This window comes from Gavia stellata, chromosome 4, assembly GCF_030936135.1.
Source record: "Gavia stellata isolate bGavSte3 chromosome 4, bGavSte3.hap2, whole genome shotgun sequence".
NCBI classification, from domain to species: Eukaryota; Metazoa; Chordata; class Aves; order Gaviiformes; family Gaviidae; genus Gavia; species Gavia stellata.
The window spans coordinates 4,188,805-4,202,368 of NC_082597.1; the positions used below are offsets into that span (position 1 = coordinate 4,188,805).

General features: G+C 39.8%; 1 protein-coding gene across 1 annotated transcript in view; it reads right to left on the bottom strand.

Annotated features, from left to right (window-relative positions):
• The window catches only part of MKLN1 (muskelin 1), a 98,343-nt gene that overhangs the window by 65,285 nt on the left and 19,494 nt on the right, over nucleotides 1-13,564 (bottom strand). The window contains exons 3-5 of the mRNA XM_059816184.1: nucleotides 10,745-10,887; nucleotides 9,244-9,332; nucleotides 2,995-3,104 (exon numbers count right to left, since the gene is read on the bottom strand). Of these exons, the coding sequence (XP_059672167.1) occupies nucleotides 2,995-3,104; nucleotides 9,244-9,332; nucleotides 10,745-10,887 (342 nt within the window). The remainder of the gene's footprint in view (nucleotides 1-2,994; nucleotides 3,105-9,243; nucleotides 9,333-10,744; nucleotides 10,888-13,564) is intronic.

Here is a 13,564-nt window from a genome sequence, read left to right on the forward strand (position 1 = left end):
CAGCTAAAAAGAAACACGGCCATGTGCTATATTTGTAGTTCTTAATCCATCAGTATTTCGCAGCTGCAAATAGCCAGAACTACGCATTTTTAGAAAATCAGTTCCCAGCCCACATGAAAAAGGCCAAGGACACATACTGATAAAAATGCAAGACTGTGGCAAAGGAATATTAAAGCTAAAACAGAGTTTTACAGCACAACTGAAAAAACTCTTTTTTTATTTTCTTTGTAAGAAATACCTAAGACACTGTCTTTAACCAAGCGTTCACTTAGATCAGTCAAGGCCAAAACCACATTAGATTCTTTGTTGCTCAAAGGGATATCAAGGAAAAGGATAGCTGCACACCAGTAATAACCAGCTTCTGCACTTCCAGCTCCTCTCGTTTAGCTATTAGACAAAACTCAGACTTGGCATATTTCCATTGAGCCTCTCATGACTGATAGACTTGGCTTATAAAACATGAAACAACTGCTGGATGCATGTTGGCCGCCCAATGCAATATATGTTTGTATTTAAGTGACACCATAGTAGTACTTGAGATAAATGTAAAACTTTTCTATGCAAAAAGGTGTATAAAAAGCATATAAAAGGCTCCTTTTTAAATGCTGTCATACACATTTGAAGAGATGACACCCAAATAATAGCTTTGATCTGAAGCTGTAAATAATTCCTATGGTTAAAAACGTAACAAGAGCATAAGACTGAGATACTTACACTGTCAAATACACTAGTAGAATTAAAAACATTTAAGTGTTCATTATCAAAAACAAAGGTGATAGCCATCAATAAACTGCCACTTCTTAGTTAGAATCACAAAATCGTTTAGGTTGGAAAAGACCTTTAAGATCATTGAGTCCAACTGTTAACCTAACACTGCCAAGCCCACCATTAACCCATGCCCCTAAGTGCCAAGTCCACACATCTTTTAAATACCTCCAGGGATGGTGACTCAACCACTTCCCCGGGCAGCCTGTTCCAGTGCTTGAACTAGTTGCTAAAGTATGCCCACTAGTTGCTAAAGTATGCCTACTCTTCAGTAAAAGCAAAGTGGTAAGGCTTTCAGGAGGCAGCAGGCTGAGCTAGACAGCAAGGAGAAAGCAGTAGGGAGGGAACTGAGGAACATGCCTGCTGCTTTGAGTCTTTATCTGTTACCCTCAACTCCACTCCCTTCAGGACAGGGAGGTTTTGTTGGTTGAAGCACACACAACAAAAAGGATGAGGAACCATGTAGAACCTTCCTCTCATCTGATGTCTCAGGCAGTAGAGAATTATTAGATTTCAGAGCCTTTGAGACTTCCAAGAACATGCATGAAGATATTCACATCATCTCAAAGAACTGGAAGAAACAGGTCAACCTTTCTGCCTTTCCCCAAATATGGGTCAGCACACATCCTCCGACATGGCTCTTGGGAACAGTGGCCTCTCAGGACTACGAGAGAGGAGAACATCAGTGAAACATGCATTCACCACCAAAAACTTGGCAACTGATCCTAGTAGTCGTGATTGTCTGGGCTCTAAGTCCCTGCCTTGCTGCTTTAAAGCTCTACACTTTAGAAGAACAATGCTGGCACCCCTTGAAGAAGCTGTCACTACATACATGCTGACCATGAAAAGTGTTGATTCCATGGGATAAGACCGAACAAAACGGATTCTGACATCATCATCAGACGGCTCCTGACCAAAAAAAAATAAAATTCAGAGCTTCCTGGTTGCAGCAACTAGTCAAAATGCCAGAGACACCACCATGTGCAGAGGCAACAGAAAGGAGCAGAGAAGACCATCAGCAGCCTCTGTCAACTGGACTTTCCAGAACTGGACATCAGTAATCAGCAGACTAATGACCACAATACCATTTTAATTATAAAACAGCTACAGACAACTTCCACTGTGATTGTTAGTGCTGTTTTTAAATCCTCCATGAAGAAGCTTACAATGTTGGTATAAACACGTATGAGCCATATGCATGGCCACAAGGTTTCTTTACCATACTGGCAGCACCATGAACTGGTGAGGGAGTCTCAGTACTACCTCACAGAATCTTTATCCCCTTTTAAGTTTTTTCCTTCTGGAAGCAGAAATATGCTGCTCCACTACTCAGTCTTATTCAGCTGGGAAGGACATCTCCTCTGTAACACAATATGAATTTCATGAATTGTTCCAAAAGATCTACGCATAAAAGCAGCAACAAAATGAATTCTGGTTGTCAATGTGCACTTCCCTCCCATAGGAGAGGCATCTGTTGTATTCAATTAAATACAGTTTATACAAATAATGTTTAGAACTCTTTGAACTTCCTGCCTATCAAAGTGACAAATGGTATAAATCATCCCATCTCACAGTCCAGTAGCATCAGCTCCCCCCTGTTCCAGAGTATTCAGCAAAAAGACAGTAAGAGGGAAACATCAGAAGTGCAAGGAGCTGCAGCAGGAAAGGCACCAATGTGGATTCGCTTTAAAACAAGCTCATTTTTATACCCTGTGACGAAAGCTGCATATGTAACCCAAAAGGCTCTAGGCTCACATATAGCTCCACAGAAGGACTGGTATGGTAAAAGAACAACTAATCAGAAGTCAAGAAGAGGGAGAAATGGAATCTGGTTTTAAGATTCATTTCCCTTCCAATACAAATACTATTTTACTAATATTGTCCCTTTGACTCAGTGTTCTTTTATGTTTTTCTTGTAATATCTACCTAGCAGGGTTTTTTTGGTAGGTTTTTTTTTTTTTGGAGGTGGTGGTGGTTTTGGGGTTTTTTGGGGGTCTTCTGTTCTGTTTTTTTTTTCTGAAAGAGAACAAGCAGATACAATTCAAAAAGATTCACTTAGAGTCAAAGTCAGCCATGTGGTTTGAGTTTTAACTATGCGTGTTTGTTGTTTTAATAACTGATATTCAAGGAATGAAAAGGTCACGTAATTCCAGTAAGAGAAGTTTCACAAGATTCTGAGACTACAAATCTTCAAACAAACAGGCACCTAAAAGGTCTAAACAGGCCTACCTTGCTGTACCAGTTGAGGCACGGTTGGACCACATCTGGATCATCAATGCCATTAAGTTCAACATACCAGATACTAAAATTGAAGCTAGGTCCCCAGGATAAGAGCGGAACTGGAGAAGAAAGGAAAAGGAGAAGAAGGATTCATAAACATCAAACAACCACTGCATTAGTCTCATCAGGCTATACATAGTACTATTTCAACAGAATGCTTTTAAAGTTACACAAAATACAGTATTTCTGATTTGACATAAGTTCTAGTTCATTTAAGTAAGCTTAGGAAAATTACCACATACATCACATTAAAGTTGTCATTTAAAGCAACCTGTGCCAAGCAACATTAACACAGCAGATCACTACAAAGCAGAAGCTTGCTTTAAGCAAAAGAGCACAAATACTACCATTTAAAACAGCTCAACGAGGCAACAAGCTTTGACATGGATGGGAATCACGAGCATACTAGCGACAGTATTTGCTCCTCATAGTACATTTATTTCCACATTTGTCAGCAACAGTTATTTTCCCTAATGGTGAAGACAAGAAGCTTGGGTATTTTAAATTTTACAAAATTAGTAACGTCTGCAAGTTGTGGAGGAGGGAGGAAGGGAAAGCTGTCAGTTTCCAATTTAAAAACTGTATCTAATTTATTTTTTTTTTAAGCTTAAATCTGTGCAGCTTTTTGGCTAATACTGTTTTATCTGCATATTGGAACAAACATATTTAAAATATTAAACGACCCGTGAAACAGCCTCTCACCTAAGGCTTCTCTACCACTCTGTGTTAACATCCATGGTCTTGCACTGATCTATTGATTAATCTGCAGGTTAAGACTTGGTTCTGCTTTTTGAAGCAACTCCAGCTCCAGAAAACTTGTGTGTGAACTCTGACTCCTTAAAACTGCAGTGAAATCAAGTGGTTTCATTTCAAATACTTTTGTTTCCTTTTTATTTGACTGTAGCTGATAAACAGGAAAAGATAGTATTAGAGACGAATGAGTAGTTACTAGCAACAGCATGGAATCCACCACTTTCTCCCTTCCACAGAAACTATTTTTGCCACAGAGAAATTGCTTGTTGTCTTTCAAACCACTATGAAATACCACTGAGATTAACTTGTTGAACTAAGGGTTTTCTGACCTACTCCTTGAGGAAATAAAAACCAAAATTTGTCTTAAAGTTGTTCCTGAGCTCTTAAAGGTTCTTAAGTATTTATACTTCAAACAAGCTAGATCTATTATTTTCTGGAATGTGTTTGGGCACAAAGCATCTGTTCAAACACATGATTTTCTAAATTTTAAAGGGTGTTTCTACAAACCTATTGCTAACGACTCATGACAACTTCTGGGAACAGTCATCAAGAGAAGAGATTTTTAGAAAAGATCCGAAGAGACTTTGAATATGTGATTCTTAACTGATTTTAATATCCACAAGTAGGTACTTTATATGTTACAGCTCTCAAATCATCCTGTTCAAGCAGTTTCTTTCTACTTGATGGTTCAGCATACAAAGCAAGATGCTTTCAGAGCAGTTCCTAATAGGTGCATGTTTGTGGAGAGAGGAGAGAAGTGAACCGCTCAGAAAAACCAAGAGCCACCTGTCTTCCATCCACATTGCATATGCTCTGCCCAAGAAACTTCTTTCTTGCTTAGTTTTGTGCTCTGCACAAGGTGAGTGCTGCCAATATGGTGCCTTAATACCGTAAAACATTACTGCTTTTAAATCCAAGTACGTAGATAAGTTTAATCTCAGATATTCCACCTATTAAGGCAGCAGACTGACAAAATACCACATGTAAGGGTAAAACCTTTGATCTGTCTCCAGACCTGAACACGTAGACAAGACCAAACTGAAGTTAAATTTGGTATTTGCTCAGCTATAAAGAATCAAAGTCTATCCATCAGCTTATTGCACTGAAACACTGAACCAAACCACAGACCACCTCAAATGGACCAAGACTGTAAGTTTCCTGCTGGTGAACCTGAGGCCAATTTCATAACACTGAGTTTAGTGGGTGAAAAACCAAATCCAAGTATTGCCACCTTCTCACCTCATTCCAGAAAAAAACACAGAGGTATTCACCTCTATTTCTTTTCAGCAGTTCTCAGAACTTATATGAACTTCTCCCAGAAAAATTTAACAATTCACCCTCTCATCTTGGTAGCCAACTACAGCATGATGTTGGCTACAACACGTATGGGGATGTGCCTAAGAATCCTGAGTAGCTATCACCACAAAAAAATGCAGAGCCATCAACTTGCTAACACTTCCTGCAGTTAACTCAGCTTTCAGTCTTGTTTACAAGAAGGAAACGAAACACCAGAAATGGTGATTTTAACATCCAGGTTTTCATGGTGCAATCATCTACTTTAAGGAAAGTACAGACGTTAAGTTGTATAGGGAATGCAAATTAAATGCTTCCCCAGTGGTGCACAAGCAGATTAAACTGAAGGTGATGTTTTTAAGCTACTCCATAGGAGTAGGAAAAGAAACAAAGCAGAAGGGTTGAAACTGTAATGTGTTTTCTGTTCCAGTTAGGAAAGATCAAATGTCCCACTGGATGATCTCCCCATTTTTGAACTCTTCCCTGGCTCCCACACTACACAAAGGAGATGCCTCTCATCCATTCCTCTGCCCTCTCCTTTTTGAAGCCTCCACAGGTGTGCTTAGCTCTTTAGACAAATCTCCTTTTTAGAACAGCCACAATCTAACTTAGACCTGGACGAAGGAGACACTAACTGCAGCAAGAAAGTAGCAATAGTCACACAAACAGCGACAGGCATTACTTATGACACACAAATCTCATTTTTACTTTTGCACAAAGTTTGGAGGTAACAGCGGTCTACGACTGGGGGTGCAACTCCATTTCTTTTCTCAACAGCTGGTTTTTATTTGTCCTCCTCTTCACCCACTTCAGATTTCACACCGCAGACCAGGTAGATACAAACCTACTAGAGCCTCTGCAAGAGCTGAGAAATGTCCCCGTCTGAAAATCATTGAATACCCTATCCTGCAATACAGTTGCAGAGGCCCCACCTTACGCTATCCACTCTTTGCTACGTTGCTTTTTTCCCCACACTCACATCTTTGAGTTGGAAATACACTACAATTAAAGGTGTTGAATCTGAAGCCTGAAGCTAGAGTACTCCTCCAGTTTTTACCGTAAAGCCACCTCAGCATGGTTTTTTTGCTGCAGGTACTACAGCAATCAATCCTGAAACATGTGTAACTGTTCAGACCAGCTGAACTGTCACTCCCCAGTGAGAGATGCCCAGCAGAGGAAAAAAATAACAATTAAAAAAATCAATATCCCTTTAACAGAAGTGGAAGGTATTTAGGTCACTTAACAGTTCCTTACCTACACGAGGATGATTTTGGGGGCTATTTCTCAATAATTGTAAGCTATGCCTAGAGAAGGACTGCAACCCTGTATACTAGAGAGAACAGTAGCAGAGGCGTTAAACACAGCACAATAATTTCAAACACCTCTCAAGCTAATTTTTGTGTCCCTCATCTACAGGCACTAGACACACAAACAGCATACATTTGTAAAAATGCAGGAAACATCCTTAAGAAAGTATTGCTCATTTCTATTACACCAAAGCTTGAAAATCTTGAAGCCTAGTTAGTAACTCCCATGCTAGTAACAAACTGGCATGAGAATTACACCCGGCATTTCTTCAAGATCTTTCACAGCAGTCAGTCTTTACAACACCTTCTGCTTTCAAGGACACAGTACAAAGAAAAATCTCTGCTTGGAGTAACCACAAAAACAGAGCCAGAAAGAAAGCTCACAGACATTAAAAAAGATTATTTTTTGATATTTTGTCCGGATAAATATCTTCTTCCCCCTCCCAAGTTCTTTAATGAGGTCCTCCATGAAATGTAAAAATTACTTGTCAAGTAGGTCAAAAGCCTGCACAACTGGGCATTTCCGTGCTAAGGAACTGAAGTTGAACTAATTAAACTAAAAGAAGTGCAAGTCTTTTCATGACAAAAGGAGAAAGAAGTTATTTTTTCTTCTTTCTCCGAGTCTGAAACTTCCTCTAATACGTGAGCAATGGAAGTTGTAGGAAGTATTTTCCCTCTCACAGATGTACCCATGTCATGTTCCTCCTGCCCTGTCCACCCACATAAACCTCAGCATTGTGTTATTAACAGTGGTGTATAGGTCAGTATGCTTATCTGCAGGATTATAAAGCAAATGCCTGATGCAAGTCGCTGCCGAACTAACTAATGCCTTTCCCAAATACGCAAACCTCACTGATAACACTAAACTTTTGCTGTGTTGGTCTCTAAGAGTCCAAAAGGGCAGATTTTGGCCCCATGTTTACTGGCAACATTACAAGGAACACAGCACGGTATTTTGAATTTTGAGTTACTTTGGCTAGCAGCTTGGAAATTTTAACAAACTGAAAACATATTCAAGCTGTGAATCTGAAAAATAACAAAATTTCGTAATATCATTTTGCAGTTGTTTCACAGCAAAAAACACTCTCACAACTTCATAAACAAAATGACACTAGCCATCACCTACAGGTTTTAATAGGTTTTGGTGAAAAGATCATTTTAATTTCTGTCCTAGCATAGGAATTTCTTCACAGACGATAGCTTCAAGAAACTAAAGACTATAGATATAGCTAAAAAGGAAAACTTAGCTCAAACCGTAACTAGTGAGCAAGAGACAGTTAAAGACAAATCTAATAATACTGTAGGTAACGAGAATGCTTATTGCTAAGTGAGGAACCCATCCCAACAAAACAAGCCATGTAACTTAACACTACTCACATCATGTCAGAGAAAAAAATCCTGGTGGTAGAAATTAATCGGCATTTCTCTTTCCTAACAAGTTTCAACTTACTGCTACACTTCCTAACATCACAACACATTTTGCTGGAATACAATTTACACATCCAGAGAACTAGCTAGTAATCTTTCCATTCGCCCCTTTAGCCCTCCAGTAACTACTTGCTGGTTTTTAGCCACTGTAAAATAAAATTTCCCAAAATCCTGATGCAGGAAGCTTCAGAATACGTTTTAAAAAAAAAATCAATTTAACTTCCCTGATTTAGTAAACCTTTAACTCTGACTATTCCTCTGCTCCTCTTGATGTTTCCTAAAGCCAAGTGTTACAGATGCTTCCAAAAGTAGCAGCCAAAAACAAATCCAATGAACAACCAATTTCTCTACTTTAAGAAAGGGAAACACTACCGTTTATGGCACACAAATGATTACTTGATTCCCAGCCTGAAGCTTTCAATTCCTCAGGCAAACATGAGAGGAGATTCAGAAAGCTGTGTAGAAGACACTAGAGCAAAGGGCTCCAAGGGGAGCCCCTACACAGCCACTATTATCCAAGTCTTGCCAAAGGAATTACCCAACACTTCAAAAAAACTCCTAAATTCATCTAAATTAGTCAACGGGATCTTACCTCATTTTTCAGCAGCTACCTCCTGGCTCTGTTCTTAACCTTAAACAGCTAGTTTAAAACCAGTCAGTCTTTTACTGTCTCAGTAGGTAGGAAGGGGAAGATAAATTTACTGAGCTACGACAAGCTGAAAGGCTCTGAATTCTTGGATTAAATCCAACCACTACCACTGACGGCCACTGTCACACACTTGTTCTCTCCGGCCTGCATGAAGTAAGGAAGAGAGATCCTCACCTGCTCCCATGACAAGTCACAGTAACTGGCCTTCGCTAGCACCCCCTTTAGCAAGCTTCACCAGAGAAACAAGACTACACATCACGGGGTATAATTCTTCTTTGCCCCTGGATGTCATCTTTAGTCGAAGATGAGAAATAATGATTAGAGTAGCAGGAAGAGAACAAGGCAGGCTTCTGCTGTCGTTCTACATGTTGTGAGCGTGTCTGAGAACAAAAGACTCCAACCTTTTTCAAACTCTAGGGTTGTCAACGCTGAAACTTTTACCAGTATTTAGCTTAATGATTTTTTTAAAGCTCTATATAGCAATTCATAGTAGGACAGTAAGCAGCTTCTCCAGCAATTAGTTGACTCAACAACTGTATCTGAAAATTACTGTATTTCGCTTTCATTCCCCAGGATTTAAATTACAAAGCTATTATTGCTTAGTAACAGGACTTCACTGTGTTCCAATCTAACCAGCCTAAAAGATCATGAAATGGAACAGCTATTGTGGATACTTTGCCTGAGTACAATGAAGTCACAAGTGCCAAGACTGGCACAAGTATAAGAAGAGATTATTTTCTACTCAGAATGCTGAAAAAATGCATTTACCTATCTTAATGAATCGACAGGGGAACATCTGTTCATCAATTTTATGCTTCAAGGTGAATGTTTCTTTGTTATAATCATTCTTTAAGCCACTGTGGGAAAAAATAAATAAGGTTACTAAATCTTACCTTGTATTTTAGGACTAGCTAATAAACGCAATCTAGGTCATGCCTGAAATGCGAAGCTTGTTTCATATTACTATGAATCATAAGTACGCATGCTGGACCAATGCCTGGACTGCTATCCACCATCTTATCTCCCTGGGAGGCAGCACTGGCTAGTGGTTTCAGGAGGGAACTGACATCGGATCGATGCTGCTCACCTGCGCCTGTAACCCCACAACTTCAGCAGGCGATCTGCCTGAATCACACTTTTCCATTTTTAAGAGGGAGATGGACCAGCTCTCAGAATTAGCACACTGCCAAAGTGCTTTCTGATCCATTCATGGGCATCACTTTATAAAAATATCAAATATTTAGTATAATTTATCAAAAATCTTAAGTCCATTTTTACTGAAAACGCAAGTACAGGTCCCAAAATAAGGATTTTTATTAAACTTCAGTACAAGTGAAATAACATTAGATATCAATAATTACTATGCTACTAAGACCCACAATTCTAGCAGCAATTAAGTCAAATTGCAAGACTGGTCTATCTAAAGAGGGCAAAAGGACAGGAAGGGTTGTGGCTAGTTTCTCTACGGTCTTGAAGGATACCTGCAACAAAGAACTTCCCATGTTTCTCCATGGCTATTCTGCTTGACTACAGATGATGTACACCCATACATTCCCTGGAGGTGGACTTTCCTTCTGTAGGCCTCCAAAAATAGACTAGGTCTTGCTACTCATTTCTCTTGTACTCCTAGATACTTAAATATCATTTCCCTTTCTGAAACAGAAGACTCCTTAAAAGGCCCTTGCAAATTTATATTAGCAACTACTCAGAAGCTCTGGGTAGCTTGAATAGCCAAAAGGTTCCTTCTTTAGTCCCTATCAGTACAACTACCAAATCAAACTAAACAAAGGCAAACACCAGTTTTCCATTTGCTTATTTGATTTATTTACCCATCTGAAGAAAGGCAAAGCAGCTGACTAGTTCAGACCTTTACAGCTGCAACAAGGTTCTTGACATAGGCAGGTTACTTGGGCTTTTAAAAGCTGCTTTAAGTTACCCAGACCTGGGGAATCATTCCTCTTGTGCCTCAAGCACACAGAAGAAAGGAATCACAATCCAGCAACCTTGCACCCTGCTCTCAGCTCTTCCAAATCTCCAAGAGTTCGCTCTCCACAAATCCTCTGTGGTTAGAGCAGAATAAGGAAGGCTTCCCAGAGCGAGTGTTGGGATTGCTGCTCTCTGACCTGACCATAAACACAAGGGCAGCTAATTGCAGGATCACAGCCACAGCTCTATTACACTGTTAGCCACGTGTCTGCTCGGGAGTAAAGGGGAAGAGCATTTTGGTCCAGCCTTTATGATTACCATAGCTGATGAAATCACATCTTACCTGGATAAGAGATCTGTCATGTTTTCCTCATTCATCCCACCAAAGACTTTAAACTTCTTTAAATTGCAGACATGTGTTTTCTCGTATTTGCCAAATGTGATACTCTGGACTATGGCAGGTCTTTCAAGTTTCAGAATCAAATACTACGGAAGAGAGAACAGTAAATTTTAATATTAAAGCCAAGGCTGCAAAACACACTAAGGGAGAAGCATTACAGCTTTTAAAAATTCAGTTTACAAAGCCAGAGAATGAAAGTTAAGATGACTCCACCACCCCATTATTATATTTTCTCCTTTGTTCCTGGAATGAAGCAAAGGTTTTTTAGGAATATTACTTTAAAAGCAGTTTATCCAGGAAAAAGATTTGGTTGAACTACCTATTCCTAGCATTTCTATTCAGGGCTAGCATATATTCCTTCAAGTTGGATGCAAGTCTTCCTGAAATCTGGCAAATAGGATCAAACTATGGAGAGCGATGATTCAAACGCCCACTACAGCCTGAAATGAAACCTAAACTGAATACACAATTAGATAAATACAGTATGTTCCACATGCTAAGAGAACATCAAATTACTTTTCCTCTCTGGGCTGACACTATTTAACCACTGAACACAGACTAAGTTTGATGTGTGGCTAACATAGGAACCAACTGCTTATTAACCATGCCAAATAAAACCAAGCCACTTAACTGATAATAAAGGGCCTTTACACATGAAACGATGAAAATGTTCTCCCCCTTCTGAACATTTGCTCCCCCTTTACACAGATGTCCCCCCCACAGCGTATGAATAGTCAGATTATTTATATTCAGGCCCCAGCTACCAGCTTCACCAGCACTGCTGGAGGGAAAGATCTGTTCCACTTGAAAAGCATACACAGAGAAGCGCATGCACCATTCATCGGGCACCATGGAGCACCCAGTTTATTTAACCTTCCCCTACAAAACAGGTCTTGGAGGGAGTCTGGAGACATCCTGTTTTGCAGAATACATCAAGTTTTATACCTGAAAACAATGTGCTTAATTTTCTTCCCTAACTTCTCAGAAATAAGCGGTACACAGCAGAGAAAAGAGACAAAGTGCAGAATCACAATTACTCATCATGCTGGATTTTGTTACAAAACCCTGTGATCAAGGAAGGCTACAGTACAAGCAGATCAGCAAGGCGTTGTAGGACACCTCCCACTGCAGGCACTGCTGGTGGCCCTTTCCTCTAAGAAGCAGCACTGCCAAACAAGACGTGACACAGTATTTTGAGTCTTCATCAAAATCAAGTAGAGTATTTGCATGCATGTGGCTGCTTTCTATGGTTCCCAAGTAGAGACTAGTATCTCCCCATAAAGTGTCATGGGCATCACTCTGCTTGTGCCATACAGCTCTATCTATGGGACAATCTTACTCTAGTGTATCTTTTAGGTGAGAAGCAGAACAAATTTTCCCCTCCATTTGGTTCTCAGTCTTTCTGTCATGGCCCTGTAAAGCAACTAATTCCGAATCTAGGACCAGTACTGACGTCCTTCTAGAGAGCATCAGGATAAACATGTGATCTCAACGGCTGGTTCTCACTACATTTACAAAAAGCTTAGCTTAAAAGAAATACTCATACATGTTACAGTTGATAATGCAGACTGGATAGGTACCTATTTAGAATAAGGAGGATTTATTGACACAAATGTTTCCAGCAACTAGAAATTTTTCAGAACGAAGAAAATAAACTAGTATCAGCACTGCTAGGGTGCAACAGAAGAATGCTTTGGTGCTTTCCAAGTTGTTTTTTTTGGATGAAAAATTTCTAGTTTTGTGAAGAACACCATCCACCTAGATGTCAGAACCCACTGTTAGTTTAACTAGCAGCAAGCCATGCTTTTGTCTCAAAGTACTTCCCAAACTCCAGAAAAAACAAACTTCTATACAGAAAACAAATTTTCTAAAGCAGAGAAAAGGAAGTGATAAGCAAAAGGATGGTCCTGTAATGAGCAAGGCAGTACTTGATACATGGCACAGCCCGCTGCCAAAATTCCCATGCAGAACAGACAGTACACAACAACGTCGAAGAACTCCTCCTACACCAACTATCTTCCCTGCACATTTCTCGAAGCCGAAAAAGTGAAGCTAGCACTAACCAGCATCAACAACTGCAATTCTTAATCTTGCTGGCATCACAAAACTAATGCTTGGGTCATGAAGACATACTTTCTCAAGTACCACGCAAGATTTGCAAAAGCTTGGCACAAGCTTCATCCGCATTATTCAATTCTTACCCTAAATTAAGGGAGAGAAATCCAGGACTGCAGTTAAATCCTTTATCTTGGCATACATGCCTAGAAGTATGCAAGGCATGGCAATTACTCCACGTGGCTAGCAGTGATTTCTTAAGCCTGTGGAAAGGGAAGGAACTCTGCAGCCCTCCATCCTGCTTCCACACATCCCACCACCTGCTGAATCAGGTGGATGTTACAGAAAATATAAGCACAAAAGCTAAGACAACCTTTTTGTGAATTTATCTGCTGACTGAAACAAAAGACAGGTTTGCTTTAAAGCCTGTGGCCCTATACCTGTACCTGTGTATGCATTTTTTTAATACATACACACACATATATATATATGCATAGATGTACTTTTTGGTTTCCTGTATAAACACAGACACACACTGCTGCCACTGTGGGTACAGGCAACAAATCTCACTCATGTCGAAAAAATATATTGCCTCAAGAGCTGCAAACAGCTGGCTGCATGGATATTTTTGGACTGCTACCAGGATTTTAGATGTGACAGACTAATCTCTATAGCTTTGAAAGATGTGACAGAAGTGTACGTAAGATC